At 45.9% G+C, this 21123-nt stretch overlaps 1 protein-coding gene across 7 annotated transcripts in view; it reads right to left on the minus strand.

Annotated features, from left to right (window-relative positions):
• ATG9A (autophagy related 9A) overlaps window positions 1-21123 on the minus strand; it is a 176444-nt gene that overhangs the window by 42866 nt on the left and 112455 nt on the right. For 4 of the 7 annotated variants that reach the window (XM_063933823.1, XM_063933822.1, XM_063933824.1 and 1 more), the window contains 3 exons: window positions 15650-15714; window positions 12532-12687; window positions 12091-12232 (listed from right to left, as the gene is read on the minus strand). In XM_063933823.1, the coding sequence (XP_063789893.1) occupies window positions 12091-12232; window positions 12532-12687; window positions 15650-15714 (363 nt within the window). Of the gene's footprint in view, window positions 1-12090; window positions 12233-12531; window positions 12688-15649; window positions 15775-21123 lie in introns of those variants that run through there. The other 3 variants (XM_063933827.1, XM_063933826.1, XM_063933828.1) reach the window with 3 other exon arrangements.

Here is a 21123-nt window from a genome sequence, read left to right on the forward strand (position 1 = left end):
GTACGTCATGTAATAACTGCAGGGCTAACATGGCTATTTCAAGCCCATTAGTGCTCTAACCTATTAGTGCAACTGGGGAATCCCATTGTTTAATCAGTATCTCTCTACCTCATGGCTATATTATCTCTAAATAAAGTTACTCATGCCCAAAGATTCGTTGAGCCCTTTAGGGCTCAAAGTGTCTAATAAAAGGATCCATTGTGTCTCTAACTGTAATAGGCACTTTGCTCTATCACTGCCCCTTATCGAAAAGGGTGCCTGATCGATGATCCGATACCTAAGTGTGGCTAGACTATGCATGGCAGCCGCAAAGTGTCTTGCCACTGGTTGTTCACTTGTCCCTGAAATTAGGGCTGCCCTAATGGCCGACCTATGCTGGGTCATTCTCACTTTAAAACTACATTCCGTTTTTCCTACACAGTTTTGGCCACATGAACAGGTAAGTAGATACACTACAAACTTGGAGTTACACGAAACCGCTACCCTTATGTTGATTTTTTTCCATGTGTAGGGGTGCTTGAATGAATCTACCGGTACCAGGAAATTGCAGGTGGTGCATCCACACCCGTAACATCCTTTTCTCTGCTTCAGGAAATGTAAGGTTTCTGTAGTTTTCCTAGACACGTCTGGTTTGACCACTAAGCTCTTGATGTTCCTGCTCCGTGAGTAACTAGGCATCAATCTGGTATTCCTAAACATCCACAAGTCTGGGTCAGATTGAATGATGGGCCAAAGTTCTTTGGCTCTTTTACTTGTGTAGTTACTGGCAGTGTTATACTGATTAACCCAGGGGAAAATACTACCAATGGTAGTTTTTTTCTTTCCCAACCAGTAGCTGTTGTCTAGTTTTGCCCAGCGCCTTGTCATGCGCTTGTTGTAGAAGCCCCATGGGGTACCCCCTTGTCTTTGAACTTCGAGGTCATCTCATCTAGCTGTAGATCCCGAGTTTTGGGGTCACTATTTATTCTACAGACCCTTAACATTTGGGAAAAAGGTAACCCACACACCGTTGCTCTTGGGTGAAAGCCGTCATATCTTAGGACCGTATTGCAATCCGTGCTTTTCGTGTAGAGGGAGGTATTGATTTTTCCATCAACAATAGCTATCTGTACATCTAAGAAATTCACCTGATGTTCATCAAGTGTCATTGTTAAATTGATGGGACTAGGGGAGGCATTATGTGCATTGATGGTATCTATAAGTACCTGTTTTGGGACCTGACCACAGTAGTAATAAATCATCTATATACCTCGTGTAAAGGGTAAGATGTTGCGATATCTCCTGCTGTGTGAGAAACAGATCCCCTTCCATTATTATTCACAATAAGCTGTTTTACCGCCTGTATACCCCTGTCATGGGGTATACAGGTCAGGTGTACGGGCTTGCCACATCTATTGTAGCTAACATTGTGTGAGCTGGTACCTCTTTCAAGTGATCTAGTTTTCGCAGCAATGCTGTAGTATCTTTAAGGTGGGTATGAGTAGCCTGAATACACGGTTGAAGAAATGAATCTAGGTAGATTGATACCAGCTCACACAATGAACCCCTGGCAGAGATTATGGGTCTGCCAGGGGGATTGTGGCATCTTAATGGATCTTTGGGATCACATAAAACAAAGGGACCACTGGATGTGGTCTCAACAGCGCCTTATATACTGTACTCGTAATGATCCCCTCCTTCAGGGCTTCAGATAACAAAGAGTCCAATTACAAATGAAAGTCCCTTACTTAGCACGCTGATGCTGTCTGCGGACAGTGGATGGGAAGACAGATTAAAGATTAATTGCGAGTTCCTTTCGGAGGTTTCTTGCCTGTTGTGGCTCCTCTCCCTCCGCCTCGTCTGCCAGCCCCGCCTCGTGGGCTTGTTTTTTGCCACTGATGCCTGCCCGGGTGCGTAGCCCTTAAGGGCCCTCATGAAAGGAACTCGCAATTAATCTTTAATCTGTCTTCCCATCCACTGTCCGCAGACAGCATCAGTGTGCTAAGTAAGGGACTTTCATTTGTGCCGACGCATACCCCTGATATGATACAGTGGAAAATAGACAATTATCGTCTACAACTAAATTTGAAATTGAAGGAATCCTTTGGAAAAAACCCTAAATCTCCCATGGCACAAGATGAGTCGATTGCACAAGGAACATTAAGCAGAATCAAACCAAAGTCTCACTTTGACCCCATCTCCACAAATCCGTCAATTAGAACGTTCCACCGCATGCTTGAGTCATCCATTGGGACGGTGAAAGAAAAAGTCCATTCTAATTTATCGAAGGCCGAACATCAGGCCCTGAGGGAACTCAAAGAAAGAGATGACATCGTGATACGTGGAGCAGATAAGGGTGGGGCAATAGTGGTAATGGACATGGATAAATATAAAGCTGAATGTTCCAGATTGCTAGACGACACTGCCACTTATTCTGTTCTTTCTATGGATCCTACTTCCAAATATCAAAAAGAATTGGACTCTTTATTATCTGAAGCCCTGAAGGAGGGGATCATTACGAGTACAGTATATAAGGCGCTGTTAAGACCACATCCAGTGGTCCCTTTGTTTTATGTGATCCCAAAGATCCATAAAGATGCCCACAATCCCCGTGGCAGACCCATAATCTCTGCCAGGGGTTCATTGTGTGAGCCGGTATCAATCTACCTAGATTAATTTCTTCAACCGTGTATTCAGGCTACTCATACCCACCTTAAAGATACTACAGCATTGCTGAGAAAACTAGATCAATTGAAAGAGGTACCAGCTCACACAATGTTAGCTACAATAGATGTGGCAAGCCTGTACACCTGTATACCCCATGACAGGGGTATACAGGCAGTAAAACAGCTTATTGTGAATAATTCTTTGTATCAGGGACCAGAGATAGAATTTTTTCTGTCATTACTCAAATTCACCTTGACACACAATTACTTTGTGCATGACAGTAGGTTCTACTTACAACTGACAGGGTGTGCGATGGGGTCCTGTGTGGCCCCGTCGTTTGTGAATTCTTATATGTGGGAAACGGAAGGGGATCTGTTTCCCACACAGCAGGAGATATCGCAACATCTTACCCTTTACACAAGGTATATAGATGATTTATTACTACTGTGGTCAGGTCCCAAACACGTACTTATAGATACCATCAATGCACATAATGCTTCCCCTAGTCCCATCAAATTAACGATGACATTTGATGAACATCAGGTGAATTTCTTAGATGTACAGATAGCTATTGTTGATGGAAAAATCAATACCTCCCTCTACACGAAAAGCACGGATTGCAATACGGTCCTAAGATATGACGGCTTTCACCCAAGAGCAACGGTGTGTGGGTTACCTTTTTCCCAAATGTTAAGGGTCTGTAGAATAAATAGTGACCCCAAAACTCGGGATCTACAGCTAGATGAGATGACCTCGAAGTTCAAAGACAGGGGGTACCCCATGGGGCTTCTACAACAAGCGCGTGACAAGGTGCTGGGCAAATCTAGACAACAGCTACTAGTTGGGAAAGAAAAAACTACCAGTGGTAGTATTTTCCCCTGGGTTAATCAGTATAACACTGCCAGTAACTACACAAGTAAAAGAGCCAAAGAACTTTGGCCCATCATTCAATCTGAAGCAGACTTGTGGATGTTTAGGAATACCAGATTGATGCCTAGTTACTCACAGAGCAGGAACATCAAGAGCTTAGTGGTCAAACCAGACGTGTCTACGAAAACTACAGACACCTTACATTTCCTGAAGCAGAGAAAAGGATGTTACAGGTGTGGATGCACCACCTGCAATTTCCTGGTACCGGGGGATTCATTCAAGCACCCCTACACATGGAAAAAAATCAACATAAGGGTAGCGGTTTCGTGTAACTCCAAGTTTGTAGTGTATCTACTTACCTGTTCATGTGGCCAAAACTATGTAGGAAAAACGGAATGTAGTTTTAAAGTGAGAATGACCCAGCATAGGTCGGCCATTAGGGCAGCCCTAATTTCAGGGACAAGTGAACAACCAGTGGCAAGACACTTCGCGGCTGCCAAGCATAGTCTAGCCACACTTAGGTATCGGATCATCGATCAGGCACCCTTTTCAATAAGGGGCGGTGATAGAGCGAAGTGCCTATTACAGTTAGAGACACGATGGATCCTTTTATTAGACACTTTGAGCCCTAAAGGGCTCTACGAATCTTTGGGAATGAGTAACTTTATTTAGAGGTAATATAGCCATGAGGTAGAGGGATACTGATTAAACCATGGAATTCCCCAGTTGCACTAATAGGTTAGAGCACTAATGGTCTTGAAATAGCCATGTTAGCCCTGCAGTTATTACATGACGTACAGAGCTTAGTATCTAATGGTCGATGTATAACTGTTATATAATAGAGTGATATTAAGCATCAAGTAAAAATACACATATGGTATAAGATTGAGATGATGTTAATATAATTTTAATATTTCTTATTCACTGTTAGTGCATTTTTGATTAGGTTTGCACGACATGTATTTTATTGGTCACAGTATGTGACATAACACTTAAAGTGTGATGTGACATGTGAGGGGTCTCGCGTGTCACATACATGAATACACAAAGTATTTTTAGTGGTTCAGATAGTGATGCACTATCTGTCTTAATGTGCACTATTGTTTATTTACATATGTTTATAATAAAATTTTACTTACCGATAAATCTATTTCTCGTAGTCCGTAGTGGATGCTGGGGACTCCGTCAGGACCATGGGGAATAGCGGCTCCGCAGGAGACAGGGCACAAAAGTAAAAGCTTTAGGATCAGGTGGTGTGCACTGGCTCCTCCCCCTATGACCCTCCTCCAAGCCTCAGTTAGGATACTGTGCCCGGACGAGCGTACACAATAAGGAAGGATTTTGAATCCCGAGTAAGACTCATACCAGCCGCACCAATCACACTGTACAACCTGTGATCTGAACCCAGTTAACCGCATGATAACAGCGGAGCCTCTGAAAAGATGGCTCACAACAATAATAACCCGATTTTTGTACCAATAACTATGTACAAGTATTGCAGACAATCCGCACTTGGGATGGGCGCCCAGCATCCACTACGGACTACGAGAAATAGATTTATCGGTAAGTAAAATCTTATTTTCTCTAACGTCCTAGTGGATGCTGGGGACTCCGTCAGGACCATGGGGATTATACCAAAGCTCCCAAACGGGCGGGAGAGTGCGGATGACTCTGCAGCACCGAATGAGAGAACTCCAGGTCCTCTTTAGCCAGGGTATCAAATTTGTAGAATTTTACAAACGTGTTCACCCCCCGACCACGTAGCTGCTCGGCAGAGTTGTAATGCCGAGACCCCTCGGGCAGCCGCCCAGGATGAGCCCACCTTCCTTGTGGAATGGGCATTTACATATTTTGGCTGTGGCAGGCCTGCCACAGAATGTGCAAGCTGAATTGTACTACACATCCAACTAGCAATCGTCTGCTTAGAAGCAAGAGCACCCAGTTTGTTGGGTGCATACAGGATAACAGCAAGTCAGTTTTCCTGACTCCAGCCGTCCTGGAAACCGATATTTTCAGGGCCCTGACAACATCTAGCAACTTGGAGTCCTCCAAGTCCCTAGTAGCCGCAGGTACCACAATAAGCTGGTTCAGGTGAAACGCTGACACCACCTTAGGGAGAAACTGGGGACGAGTCCGCAGCTCTGCCCTGTCCGAATGGACAATCAGATATGGGCTTTTGTGAGACAAAGCCGCCAATTCTGACACTCGCCTGGCCGAGGCCAGGGCCAACATCATGGTCACTTTCCATGTGAGATATTTCAAATCCACAGATTTGAGCGGTTTAAACCAATGTGATTTGAGGAATCCCAGAACTACGTTGAGATCCCACAGTGCCACTGGAGGCACAAAAGGGGGTTGTATATGCAGTACTCCCTTGACAAACTTCTGGACTTCAGGAACTGAAGCCAATTCTTTCTGGAAGAAAATCGACAGGGCCGAAATTTGAACCTGAATGGACCCCAATCTGAGGCCCATAGACACTCCTGTTTGCAGGAAATGCAGGAATCGACCGAGTTGAAATTTCTTCGTGGAGCCTTCCTGGCCTCACACCACGCAACATATTTTCGCCACATGTGGTGATAATGTTGTGCGGTCACGTCCTTCCTGGCTTTGACCAGGGTAGGAATAACCTCTTCCGGAATGCCTTTTTCCCTTAGGATCCGGCGTTCAACCGCCATGCCGTCAAACGCAGTCGCGGTAAGTCTTGGAACAGACATGGTACGTGCTGAAGCAAGTCCCTTCTTAGCGGCAGAGGTCATGAGTCCTCTGTGAGTATCTCTTGAAGTTCCGGGTACCAAGTCCTTCTTGGCCAATCCGGAGCCACGAGTATAGTTCTTACTCCTCTACGTCTTATAAGTCTCAATACCTTGGGTATGAGAAGCAGAGGAGGGAACACATACACCGACTGGTACGCCCACGGTGTTACCAGAACGTCCACAGCTATTGCCTGAAAGTCTCTTGACCTGGCGCAATACCTGTCCAGTTTTTTGTTCAGGCGGGACGCCATCATGTACACCTTTGGTCTTTCCCAACGGTTCACAATCATGTGGAAAACTTCCCGATGAAGTCCCCACTCTCCCGGGTGGAGGTCGTGCCTGCTGAGGAAGTCTGCTTCCCAGTTGTCCACTCCCGGAATGAACACTGCTGACAGTGCTATCACATGATTTTCCGCCCAGCGAAGAATCCTTGCAGTTTTTGCCATTGCCCTCCTGCTTCTTGTGCCGCCCTGTCTGTTTACGTGGGCGACTGCCGTGATGTTGTCCCACTGGATCAATACCGGCTGACCTTGAAGCAGAGGTCTTGCTAAGCTTAGAGCATTATAAATTGCCCTTAGCTCCAGTATATTTATGTGGAGAAAAGTCTCCAGACTTAATCACACTCCCTGGAAATTTTTTCCCTGTGTGACTGCTCCCCAGCCTCTCAGGCTGGCCTCCGTGGTCACCAGCATCCAATCCTGAATGCCGAATCTGCGGCCCTCTAGAAGATGAGCACTCTGAACCCACCACAGGAGAGACACCCTTGTCCTTGGAGATAGGGTTATCCGCTGATGCATCTGAAGATGCGATCCGGACCATTTGTCCAGCAGATCCCACTGAAAAGTTCTTGCGTGGAATCTGCCGAATGGAATCGCTTCGTAATAAGCCACCATTTTTCCCAGGACTCTTGTGCAATGATGCACTGACACTTTTCCTGGTTTTAGGAGGTTCCTGACTAGCTCGGATAACTCCCTGGCTTTCTCCTCCGGGAGAAACACCTTTTTCTGGACTGTGTCCAGTCCCTAGGAACAGCAGACGTGTCGTCGGAAACAACTGCGGTTTTGGAATATTTAGAATCCACCCGTGCTGTCGTAGAACTACTTGAGATAGTGCTACTCCGACCTCCAACTGTTCTCTGGACCTTGCTCTTATCAGGAGGTCGTCCATTTTCTTCGAAGAAGAATCATCATTTCGGGCATTACCTTGGTAAAGACCCGGAGTGCCGTGGACAATCCAAACGGCAGCGTCTGAAACTGATAGTGACAGTTCTGTACCACGAACCTGAGATACCCTTGGTGAGAAGGGCAAATTGGGACATGGAGGTAAGCATCCCTGATGTCCCGGGACACCATATAGTCCCCTTCTTCCTGGTTCGCTATCACTGCTCTGAGTGACTCCATCTTGATTTGAACCTTTGTAAGTGTTCAAATATTTCAGATTTAGAATAGGTCTCACCGAGCCTTCTGGTTTCAGTACCACAATATAGTGTGGAATAATACCCCTTTCCTTGTTGTAGGAGGGGTACTTTGATTATCACCTGCTGGGAATACAGCTTGTGAATTGTTTCCAATACTGCCTCCCTGTCGGAGGGAGACGTTGGTAAAGCAGACTTCAGGAACCTGCGAGGGGAAACGTCTCGACTTTCCAATCTGTACCCCTGGGATACTACTTGTAGGATCCAGGGGTCCTGTACGGCCCCAGCGTCATGCTGAGAACTTGGCAGAAGCGGTGGAAGGCTTCTGTTCCTGGGAATGGGCTGCCTGCTGCAGTCTTCTTCCCTTTCCTCTATCCCTGGGCAGATATGCTTATGGGGACGAAAGGACTGAGGCTGAAAAGACGGTGTCTTTTTCTGCATAGATGTGACTTAGGGTAAAAACGGTGGATTTCCCAGCAGTTGCCGTGGCCACCAGGTCCGATGGACCGACCCCCAAATAACTCCTCCCCTTTATACGGCAATACATCTTTGTGCCGTTTGGAATCTGCATCACCTGACCACTGTCGTGTCCATAAACATCTTTTGGCAGATATGGACATCGCACTTACTCTTGATGCCAGAGTGCAAATATCCCTCTGTGCATCTCGTATATATAGAAATGCATTCTTTAAATGCTCTATAGTAAATAAAATACTGTCCCTGTCAAGGGTATCAATATTTTCAGTCAGGGAATCCGACCAAGCCACCCCCGCGCTGCACATCCAGGCTGAGGCGATTGCTGGTCGCAGTATAACACCAGTATGTGTGTATATACTTTTTAGGATATTTTCCAGCCTCCTATCAGCTGGCTCCTTGAGGGCGGCCGTATCTGGAGACGGTACCGCCACTTGTTTTGATAAGCGTGTGAGCGCCTTATCCACCCTAAGGGGTGTTTCCCAACGCGCCCTAACTTCTGGCGGGAAAGGGTATACCGCCAATAATTTTCTATCGGGGGAACCCCGCGCCTCATCACACACTTCATTTAATTTATCTGATTCAGGAAAAACTATAGGTAGTTTTTCCACACCCCACATAATACCCTTTTTTGTGGTACTTGTAGTATCAGAAATATGTAACACCTCCTTCATTGCCCTTAACAAGTAACGTGTGGCCCTAAAGGAAAATACGTTTGTTTCTTCACCGTCGACACTTGAGTCAGTGTCCGTGTCTGTGTCGACCGACTGAGGTAAAATGGGCATTATAAAGTCCCTGACGGTGTTTTAGACGCCTGGACAGATACTAATATGTTTGCCGGCCGTCTCATGTCGTCAACCGACTTGCAGCGTGTTGACATTATCACGTAATTCCTTAAATAAGCCATCTATTCCGGTGTCGACTCCCTAGAGAGTGACATCACCATTACAGGCAATTTGCTCCGCCTCCCAACATCGTCCTCATACATGTCGACACACACGTACCGACACACAGCACACACACAGGGAATGCTCTGATAGAGGACAGGACCTACTAGCCCTTTGGGGAGACAGAGGGTGAGTTTGCCAGCACACACCAAAAACGCTATAATTATACAGGGACAACCTTTATAGAAGTGCTTTTCCCTTATAGCATTTTAATATATGTAGTCATATCGCCAAATCAGTGCCCCCCCTCTCTGTTTTAACCCTGTTTCTGTAGTGCAGTGCAGGGGAGAGCCTGGGAGCCTTCCCACCAGCATTTCTGTGAGGGAAAATGGCGCTGTGTGCTGAGGAGAATAGGCCCCGCCCCCTTTTCGGCGGGCTTCTTCTCCCGTTTTTCTGAGACCTGGCAGGGGTTAAATACATCCATATAGCCCCCAGGGGCTATATGTGATGTATTTTTAGCCAGAATAAGGTACTATCATTGCTGCCCAGGGCGCCCCCCCCAGCACCCTGCACCCTCAGTGACCGCTGTTATGAAGTGTGCTGACAACAATGGCGCACAGCTGCAGTGCTGTGCGCTACCTTATGAAGACTGAAAAGTCTTCTGCCGCCGGTTTCTGGACCTCTTCACTTTTCGGCATCTGCAAGGGGGTCGGCGGCGCGGCTCCGGGACGAACCCCAGGGTGAGACCTGTGTTTTGACTCCCTCTGGAGCTAATGGTGTCCAGTAGCCTAAGAAGCCAATCCATCCTGCACGCAGGTGAGTTCACTTCTCTCCCCTAAGTCCCTCGATGCAGTGAGCCTGTTGCCAGCAGGACTCACTGAAAATAAAAAACCTAACAAAACTTTTACTCTAAGCAGCTCTTTAGGAGAGCCACCTAGATTGCACCCTTCTCGGCCGGGCACAAAAATCTAACTGAGGCTTGGAGGAGGGTCATAGGGGGAGGAGCCAGTGCACACCACCTGATCCTAAAGCTTTTACTTTTGTGCCCTGTCTCCTGCGGAGCCGCTATTCCCCATGGTCCTGACGGAGTCCCCAGCATCCACTAGGACGTTAGAGAAATATATCTTAACGCAGTGTGTTATTGTTTTTGTATACAGTGGCTACCTAGCAACAGCCCCCACGCCCCCGTTGGACCCCAGCAGCGTACATCCGGTCAGATGAATGGAAGTCCAGGAACGGGAAACCGAATGGCGGCGCGGAGAGGGCGGCTGGAGGCGCGATGGGTAAGGTATTTAAAGTTGTTTCAGCACTGTTTCACGTTTGTGTGTGTCCTGATGACGGGGATTCGTACCCCGAAACGTAGATGAATTAAACACCAACTGTTTTCACTACTTACTCGTCTCCTGAGTGCCGCCATTGTTGATCTTCGCTGCATATACAGTCCGCAAGGCCTGGGAGGAGGGCACCGGAGCACGTACAACTACAGTTGTTTAAGCATGAGTGCCGGATCTTATATATATATATATATATATATATATATATATAAATAAAACACTGCGCGGTCTGAGACCGGATGTATATACAGGTTGAGTATCCCTTATCCAAAATGCTTGGGACCAGAGGTATTTTGGATATCGGATTTTTCCGTATTTTGGAATAATTGCATACCATAATGAGATATCATGGTGATGGGACCTAAATCTAAGCACAGAATGTATTTATGTTACATATACACCTTATACACACAGCCTGAAGGTGAATTTAGCCAATATTTTTTATAACTTTGTGCATTAAACAAAGTGTGTGTACATCCACACAATTCATTTATGTTTCATATACACCTTATATACACTGCCTGAAGGTCATTTAATACAATATTATTAATAACCTTGTGTATTAAACAAAGTTTGTGTACATTGAGGCATCCGTAAACAAAGGTTTCACTATATCACTCTCCCTCAAAAAAGTCCGTATTTCGGAATATTCCGTATTCGGAATATTTGGATATGGGATACTCAACCTGTATCAGAATACTCATACAATATATTCTGGTAGAGATGCACTTGTTCTTAACTAACACTGTCTTAAAATGACATGTAGAATACTTAAGTGTCTGTAAAATCACAGCGCTGATGAATCAGGCGGATTTACATAGGAGACCCTGCCCTGTAGTCCGGGAGACCAGTCACAGCTACTGCGAGAAGATGGCGCCCAGCGTCTCAGTCAGGGAGCGAGGGAGAGTGTGAGGCAGCGCCAGGGCGGGAACAACAGAAGTAGATGGCGCCCGGAGCTGGGGGAGGGGCTACAGGTCAAGCGCCTTTTCCCCTATGCTGGTCCTCACCACCGGGTACTATGGAGCCTTATTAAAGTGGAAATTTTACTATCCGACCTGTGCTCCTATATCCTGGTGGACACAGTGAGGTCCCTGCTCTGTCACACTGTCCACGCCAGCGTCGCGGTTCGTCTCCTTAAACCACGACCGGAGCGCGATTTAATGGTGGGTCCTGCCTGTGGAACCCTCTTACCTTCTCCCATAGTAGCAGCCACGCCATCCATGAGAGCGTCTGCGGTGGTGTGCCTAGGAATCGGAGCACCTCCGCTGCAAGTACCCGGGAACAGAGCCAGCGGGAGTATGCGACGCCGCTGGGGAGGTGATGGAGCCACAGCACAGTATGTCACACTGACATATGAAGTGTTGCAGCCCTTGAAGTCTTCTAAAAAGCTCTTTCAGGGCAGCCTCCCTGTTAAGTGACCTGCTTCATGCAGGCACCAACTCTAAAACTGAGCTCACAGTGCCTGGAGGCTGGGTTATAGAGGAGGCCCCGCAGTGCATTCTGGGACAGTCTAAAGCTTTAGCCTGTTGGTGCTTCTGGATCAAGATCCATCTCTACACCCCGATGTATTCCCTGTGGAACACAGTGTACCCAGCTGCAGAAATGACCCGACTGTCTATCTGGTGCATATGGAATATCAATTGCAGTATAAAGAAGAATGACAAGTTACTTATAGTGAAATGCATATAGTAGTCATGTCAGGAACACACCATGGGGATGCGTAGAGCTTGAATGTAAAAGTTGTAGATCTCCCAATAACAGCAGACATTATATATAAACTTTATGAGTCTGTGAATCCAGAAGACGCCAGCGATGACAAGAAGAGAGGTAAGAAACCAGTTCTCCTGTATGCTGTGATAGGGTGAGAGGAAGTAACAGGTACATGTTATTCTTTTGTAGGTTTCACACTACATTTCCATACTTCTGTTGTCCGCTTGAAGTAAGAGGGAATATTTACAGTACACAACCAAAGTACATTTCAATTTAGATATCTGTCACCAATTCAGTGAATGCAGCTTTAGGTCAATGGAGCCAATATTCATGAGAATTCACTAATGGATGACTAGGCTGCATTCTCCAAATACTGGTTCCGCCTACATATCCCACCCAGTAAGGGGACAGTACAGACAGAATTTAAAGGAGCCTTTTACCGGTCTCTGCAGACTCCGGGGGGCAGGAAGGCATCTGGCAGTGTCACTTTGTTGTTCTCACTCTGACTGTGGTTCACCATCTTGTTTGCAAATAGGATATCATAATCCACACAGCTCACCAGGAAGGTGGTGAAACTAACAACGAAGATGAATTGTCTGCACAGCACAAAGAAAAGTTGTAATTAGAAGACTGAAAGAAATAAAAAAAAAACATGACTGACTAATTAAGCACTTAGAAGTTTTTAAGTATTCTTAATTGCCCAATAATGACATGTCATTTTAGGAGTGAAAAAGTGCAAAATGATGGAAATTGGGCTACAAGGTATGGGACAGGTACATTGGGGTGCTTTATGAGTGGGACAAGTGTTTTTAGACTTGCAGATGGGAGTAATCGGTCTGTTTCCACTTTTTGTTTTTAAAAGTCCCCTAAAATGACCCAAATATATACTTCTACCCATTTTTATGTACCCCTTTTAAATAATTTTTTTTACATTTTAAAAAATAAAAATGCATATAACATCCCATTGACCCAATTTAAGTATCATAAATACTTTTATTATAACCAACATATAAACATTTATAATGTTATCCGATGGTAGTTTAGCTTTTTGGGGGGGTACGGACAGATTTACCCATTTTTCACTTTCGGCACCAATTTTTGCGGCAATACCATTTTCGCTAATTTGCATATGAATAGGGTGAATCGCGATAGCGCGCATACCCGCGAAAACTGACTTTTCGCTGCGAAAATGGGCGAAAACGGCAATCGTGGTAAACTGACGCAATTTCGGCGCTAATTGAACACCCCCCTATATATTAATTTGTGTCCATCTCTGATATCTCTTCAATGCTCCTTTGTGAGACTATCTGGGGCCACCTAAATGATAATCTGCCTTTTATTAGGTTATTTATAAAACACTACAAATGGGCAATTAATAATTAGATGAAGAAGGACTGTTAAAGTCTAGTAGCAAATGTTTTGCTTTCTCCTGTATGTGATATAATGGATAAACAAGCTGGCCACACATGAGCAGATAGATCATTGGACCTAATTCAGACCTGATCGTAGATGTGCTGAATTTAGCACATCTACGATCAGTCACACAGACATGCGGGGGGACGCCCAGCACAGGGCTAGTCCGCTCCGCATGTCAGGCCCTCCCCCCCTCCCCCGCACAAGTACAAAAGCATCGCACAGCAGCGATGCTTTTGTACTTTAGGAGTAGCTCCCCGCCAGCGCAGCTCCTGCGCGCTGGCAGGAGCTACTCGTCGCTGTGATGGTCGCAGCGGCTGCATGTGACATCACGCAGCCACCGCGGCCGGCCCCCTCAACTGTCCAGTCACGCCTGAGTTGCCCGCGCGGCGCCCCCCTAAACGGCGGCCAAACGCCACCGGCCCGCCCCCTCCCACCTCTGCCTGTCAATCAGGCAGAGGCGATCGCAGGGCTGAGACAGCCGTCGGCTGTCTGGCATGCACCGGCACACTGCGGCGTCGGCGTATGCGCAGTTCAGACCTGATCGGCTGCTGTGCGAAAACAGCACAGCACCGATCAGGTCTGAATTAGGCCCATTAATCTCAGTATGATGGCTGGGAGACAGGACAAAAGGAGGACCAAGTCCATGGGCCGGAGGTAATGAAGTCAGAGTTGGCCGGAGCTGCATGTTAACTCGGACGTTTTTTTAAAGCGGCAAAACCATGCCTTGTAAATGACTGACACTTTAAAAAAACAAAACGTCTGAGTTTGGCCAGGAATTCGCATCTCCAGCCAACTAAGACTTCATTACAACCAGCCCCATGAATTTATTCAGTGGAGAGTTGAATGTGGATGGTAGCAGAATATGTCTTTGTTCAAGCATTAACATGCTGAGAACATTAAAATCTACTATAATGCCAGTGCTGCAATTATGGCGGTACAGCCGGTACTGCGTATCGGTAAGAAATTGACAGCCGGTACACAATACCGCTGGCCCAACCACCTTGCTTGCAGCCGCGGTGTGTCTGAGGGGAAGAGAGTGCAGTGCGCCTCTCCTGCCCCTCAGTGCTTAGTCGGGTCTCCGGCATGTGTATCTGTACTGTGGAGGCATATCTGGCACTGTGGGGGCATTAGTGTATCTGGCACTGTGAGGGCATATGCGTATCTGTACTGTGAGGGCATATCTGGCACTGTTTGGGCATATGTGTATCTGGCACTGTGGGGGCATATTTGTATCTGGCACTGTGGGGGCATATGTGTATCTGGCACTGCGGGGGCATATGTGTATCTGGCACTGTACTGCTGGAGGCATATGTGTATCTGGCACTGTTGGGGGCATATGTGCCTGGCACTGCACTACTGGGGGCATATGTGTATCGTGCACTTTTGGGGGCATATGTGTATCTGGCACTTTTGGGGACATATGTGTATCTGGTACTGCACTACTAGGGGCATGTGTATCTGGCTCTACTGGGGGCATGTGTATCTGGCACTATTGGGGGCATATGTGCATCTGGCACTGCACTACTGGGGGCATAAGTGTATCTGACACTGCACTACTGGGGCATATGTGTATCTGGTACTGCACTACTAGGGGCATGTGTATCTGGCTATACTGGGGGCATATGTGTATCTGGCACTATTGGGGGCATATGTGTATCTGGCACTGCACTACTGGAGGCATATTTGTATCTGGCACTATTGGGGGTATATGTGTATCTGGCTCTGCACTACTGGGGGCGTGTGTATCTGGCTCTGCACTACTGGGGGTGTGTATTTGGCACTATTGGGAGCTTATGTGTATCTGGCATTGCACTATTGGGGACAAATGTGTATAATATGTGTATCTGGTCCCCCATGGCCCCCATTTCCATGTGGCCACACCCATTTTTCGGCGCGTGCACACAGTACAACTAAGAAACTTTTTCTACTTGTACCACCTCATAAGGCATAACAAATAGGGGATATACAGTGAAAGAGAAGTAGATAGAACAAAAAGGGACCTAAAACAGAAAAGAACCAACAATTCAAATTCGAGTGGTGACACAAAGCAATAATAGAATATTTCAGAAAAAAATGGCAATCCTAATAAACATAAAACTATGACGCTACTAACAAATATATTCCTAACAGAAAGAAACTCACAGCAACTCAAATGTCTCTCCAATCAGCATGCAGGTGAATCCGTTCTTCTGGTGTAAGTTGTACACCTGTAGGCATGGGTTAAGGAATGTTCTTCAGCAATCACCTGCAGTTATACTTAGAGGACACTGTAGTTTACAAAGAAAGGTATGGTACTGAAGACTGCACTAAGGGATCATTGTACTGCATTGCTTTATTATGATGACCACTCTATTTTCTAGACCAAAATAACTGTGTGATACCATGGGCCAAATGTAACAGAGTAAGAGTTTCAGAAAGTGAGAGATTTGGTAAGGTTTTTCAGTTCACCCCAAGAGAAAGATTTGGTGTCGGTATACCGGCTGTCGGCGTTCCGGCACCGGTATGCTGAACGCCGGGATCCCGCAGCCGATATATCAATGCAATCAGGATGCAATAGAGATGACAGAATCTGATTGGTTGCTATAGGAAACATCACCAATTTTTATTTTTAGAAGCTTTAGTAAATTTACCCCAAAGGATCAAAACAGTGCATGCGGATGTACTTAGTTTTACGTGTACACACTGCATAGTGGCACCTGTTAGCATGTTTTGCTTCCATAAGCTTTGGCCAGTGATTTCTTACACTGAGTCTGACTTCAGGCGGTGTGTGTGACATGGCCCTGGCTTCAACAGAGTTGGTGTCTCACATGGTCTCCCTCTTTGACCTTGCTCCATTGAGACAGCATTGATCAATGCTCGAGCAATGGAAGCTTTGAAATCCAACTGACCCTTGTCTTTGCATCCAGACATTTGATACAGCAGCCATGCATGTTCATAAGTTACATAAAGAAAGTGAAAGAACACCCGAATGTACCATCTCCTGTTTTTGCGTTTGTGTGGGTACATAGTCACACACTGATCCATGAGACCCACTCCCACTGATGAGCGTGCTATACTACTCTGTGCCAAAATGTGTTGCTAGATGCTCTTGATGCCTGGAGAAAATAAAAACAAAACTAATAAAGTGTCCGCCACTACTACCAAAGCTGCTGCTACTAATGATAATAATTGGAAATAATTTACAATTTAAAATAGTAAAGATTAAATATGATACATATAAAGCCATTAGATGACAAAACTGGCAAATGTGGCTATTACATAAGGAAAATATTTAGGCTACGCATACATGCCAGGATAAGCCTTGCACGCAGTATGGATCTTTGTATTGCATGACGTCCACTGAAGTGGACATGTTCGGCAAACTCGGGCATCGTTACATCCCGCCGATGAGTTGATGGCAGTCATCATGCCCGAATGGAGCGACAACTGTATTGCTCACTTGGACGCCATCTACTGGCTGCCGCCGCAAAAACATCTGAATAGCGCCCAGTGAGTCAATACAATATACAAGTACATAGCATGGACCTCCGCTACTCATCCAGTAGCCAGTATGGCAGCATTCAACATACTAACAACCCAATAGGGAGTAAATTAGTAGTTAATCCAAGAGTATGGAGAGTATAAATTAACAGAATGAGTTAGACAGCAAGTCCATAATGAGTCTTGCGACAAAACCTATATATAAACTATTCAACTCTGTAATAAACAGCATTCCATAAATTATCAATTAATATCAAATCATGCCTTTACTAGTTTTTTCAAGCACTAAGAATCCAGGTTGGTTGTTATTACAGTTTATACTAAGAGTTATCACAACCCACTGGATACAACTTATGGGAGCTTCGGATTTTACAGTCTATGACCTGCTGAAATAAGGTACATCTATATAGGGGTCTATTCATGAAGCAGTGAAAAGTGTGGAGAAGTGAGCCAGTGGAGAAGTTGTCCAAGGCAACCAATTAGCATTGAAGTAACATTTATAATTTGCATACTATAAAATTATACAGAGCAGCAGGTAGGCACTCGGTTAAAGGCATACGTACTGCTTTGGCTGCTATACCTGCCTCCAGTAAGGACTCCCATACTCAGAACAAGCTCCTTAGTCTGGATACACATAAGGTGTTTGATACGATTCTCTGGCCCCACTTGTTTGAGGTTTTAAATCGCAGAGAATTCGCCCCGGACTTTATTAGACTTCTTCACCTTTTCTACCATTCCCCCTCCACATCACTATTGATTAATGGATTGCGATTGAGCTGTGAAATAAACGGTATTCCCAAATCTTTATTCTTCTTCTTTTCTTTTTTCGGGTACTTTTTTGATTATGCTGTTTCTATCACAGGTTTTACATTTTTCAAATGCTTTATTGACCCTTTCTGATTTGAAGCCTTTCTTAATGAACTGATCCTTTGATATTGAACCTTGGATCATAAAATATTCATCCTTTGTACAATTTCTTCGAAGCCTGTGAAACTGGCTGTTTGGGATGGATGTAAGCCAGTTTGGATGATGGTTACTATCTGCCTGTATATAAGAGTTACAGTCTGTTGGCTTATTATATGTTTTAGTCAGGATCTTGTTCTCTTCCGCAAAAAGGTGGAACACATACTGTGATTTTACCTTTTTAAGCTTAGAAGATAATATCTTTCTGCATAGAGTGGTATAGGGGGCACTTTTCTGATTTCATCAAACAAGGTTTTTTGAACGTCTATTAATTGTTTTTATGTCTAGGAATAGTATAGTTTAAGAAATTGTGGGTTGTCCCATCCTAAATGTAGGGAGGTATCTATACAGGTATAAATACTTGTATACATAGCTCTCTCCTCACATCTTGAGTTTGAGTTTAGTTTATTATCATTAGATATTCACATGTGAACAAACAATGAGATTTCCGAATGAAAAAAAAACAGATATCACAAGAATACAAATGCCAATAAAACACCATAAAATATTTTAAAACCCATAAGAACACAAGTGGACACGTAAGCAGGTACAACTCCTATCTACCCTCAAAACCGTTTAACATTTGTCACGATCCGGGTATCTGGACGCCATTTCTTACCCATCAGATGCCTCCTAAGGCTGGCTCAGCGCTCCAGGACCGGATCCCATCTGTTATCCTGATGTGTACATTCCTGTATCCTCTCCTGTCACTCTGGGACGCTGTCACAGTAAACGCCATATTACACCTGGCATGGCGTCTCCCGCGGCCTCCGCCGCCGTCCCTGAACTTCTGCATGCAGAGTGTCTGAGTGGCGATTACGTCAGCCGCGGCCTCCGCTGTGTCCGCGTGGTTGGATGTGCATCTGTCAGCCTGGCGCCTCCTGTCTCCGGTGGCCGGCGCCGCCATTACTGTTTTCATTACCACATGGATTACAAACCAAACTTCCCTCCAAGTGTCTGCATGGGCGCAGCCATCTTGGATTCTGTCAGCTGATCATTTCCACCAATCTGTTCTCAGTATTGATAATCTGCATAATTGCCTAGCCAATCCCTTCCTTGCTGCAGGTATAAATACACTGTGCCTGAGCAAGGAAGGCGTCAGTGCTTTGGTTGTCAAACCTAGTTCCTGTTTGTCTCTCTCCTGTGATTGTCTTCCAGGTTCCAGCTCCTGTCTCAAGACTTCCACCATAGAGACCCGCACCAGCATTCCACCTGCGGTGTAGCCTGACTCTCCAATCCATTGTGGATTCATCTGTTTCCAGCTACAGCATTACCTGCTTCCAGCTCAGCTTCCAGCAGAGTACAGCTTCTCTTAAAGGGCCGGTGTCCTTTCTACACTTTACCACTCTCCACCGGTATTATTATTTCTCCGCTCTCAAGTTCTACATTTCAGTTCATATTTCATCGCTCCCAAGTTCATTCATTATTTAACTGGTTCCAGCCAGTATCCACTCCGTGCTAACAACAGTCTGGTTCCAGCCAGTATCCACAGCAGCCGTTTTATCTTCAGCAACCCAGCTTTTCCTGGAACACCAGCTGGCACAATCCTGGGTTATCTCCATTGCTACAGTCGGGCCTGGTAAGGACTTTCCATCTAGAAGATTATAAGAACTATCTCACACTACCAGTGCCCTGTGGCTCCTGCCATCCTGTAGTACCCAGGAACTGTATTTATTCTTTGCTGACTTTTACGTTTTCTTTTACTGCTGCTGTGTTGCGGAGTTGTCATAATAAACATCATTGACTTTTATCCAAGTTGTCGTGGTCACGCCTTCGGGCAGTTATTATTCATGTTACTTACATGTCCAGGGGTCTGATACAACCTCCCAGGTTCCGGTACATCTCAGCCCCTACAACTGAGGCTGCCTCCCGTCAGCTCAGGCCCTCAGTTGTGACAGTAAGCACTGACCTAATGAATCCAGCCGGAGACCAGGATCAAGCGGCCAGGCCGATGCAAGAACTGGCAGCCCGACTAGAACATCAGGAGGCTGCACAGGGCCACATCATCCGCTGTCTCCAGGATCTCTCTACTCGGCTGGATGGGATTCAGACAACTCTCCGTGGATCAGGCGCGTCTGGTGCGTCAACCACAGTGACTCCAGCTATAACCCCACCCACCTTACCCATTTCTGCTCCACGTCTTCATCTTCCAACGCCAGCAAAATTTGACGGATCTCCAAGATTCTGCAGGGGATTTCTCAACCAGTGTGAGATTCAGTTTGAGCTACAACCTGGCAATTTTCCCAGTGACCGTACAAAAATTGCCTACATTATTTCTCTTCTCAGTGGCTCAGCCCTTGATTGGGCATCACCGTTATGGGAGAGGTCCGACACCCTGCTATCTTCCTACACTGCCTTCGTGTCAACATTCAGGAGCATCTTCGACGAGCCAGGCCGGGTAACCTCAGCTTCATCCGAGATTCTCCGTTTACGCCAGGGGTCACGTACTGTAGGACAATATCTGATACAGTTCCAGATCCTGGCATCCGAACTGGCATGGAACGACGAGGCCCTGTATGCTGCATTCTGGCATGGCTTATCTGAGCGTATTAAAGATGAGTTAGCTACCAGAGACTTACCTTCTAAGTTAGATGAGCTAATCTCACTCTGCACGAAAGTTGATTTACGTTTCAGAGAGGGAGCAACTGAGCGTGGAAGATCATCTGCTCCAAAATCTTCTGCTCCTCCTCCTCGTCAACTGTCACCATCTAAAGATGAGCCCATGCAACTTGGCCGTTCCCGTTTAACTCCTGCTGAGCGCCGAAGACGTCTCTCCGAGTCTCTCTGTCTCTATTGTGCAGCTCCGTCTCACACCATTAATGCCTGTCCCAAACGTCCGGGAAACTCCAAATCCTAGCTCGCCAAGGAGAGGGCCGGCTAGGAGTAATGATCTCCTCTCCATCTCCTCAAGATTGTAATCTCCCAGTCTCGCTTCAAGTTGCTCAACGTTATCGGAACGTCATTGCCCTCCTTGATTCCGGAGCAGCTGGGAACTTTATTACCGAAGCCTATGTTAAACGGTGGTCCCTACCCACCGAGAGACTTCCTTCGTCCATTTCTTTAACTGCCGTGGATGGCAGCAAAATTTTTGATGCAGTTATTTCTTTAAGGACTCTACCAGTTCGTCTGAGAGTGGGAGTTCTTCATTCCGAACTTATTTCTTTTTTAGTGAT

The sequence above is a fragment of the Pseudophryne corroboree genome, chromosome 7 (assembly GCF_028390025.1).
Source record: "Pseudophryne corroboree isolate aPseCor3 chromosome 7, aPseCor3.hap2, whole genome shotgun sequence".
NCBI classification, from domain to species: Eukaryota; Metazoa; Chordata; class Amphibia; order Anura; family Myobatrachidae; genus Pseudophryne; species Pseudophryne corroboree.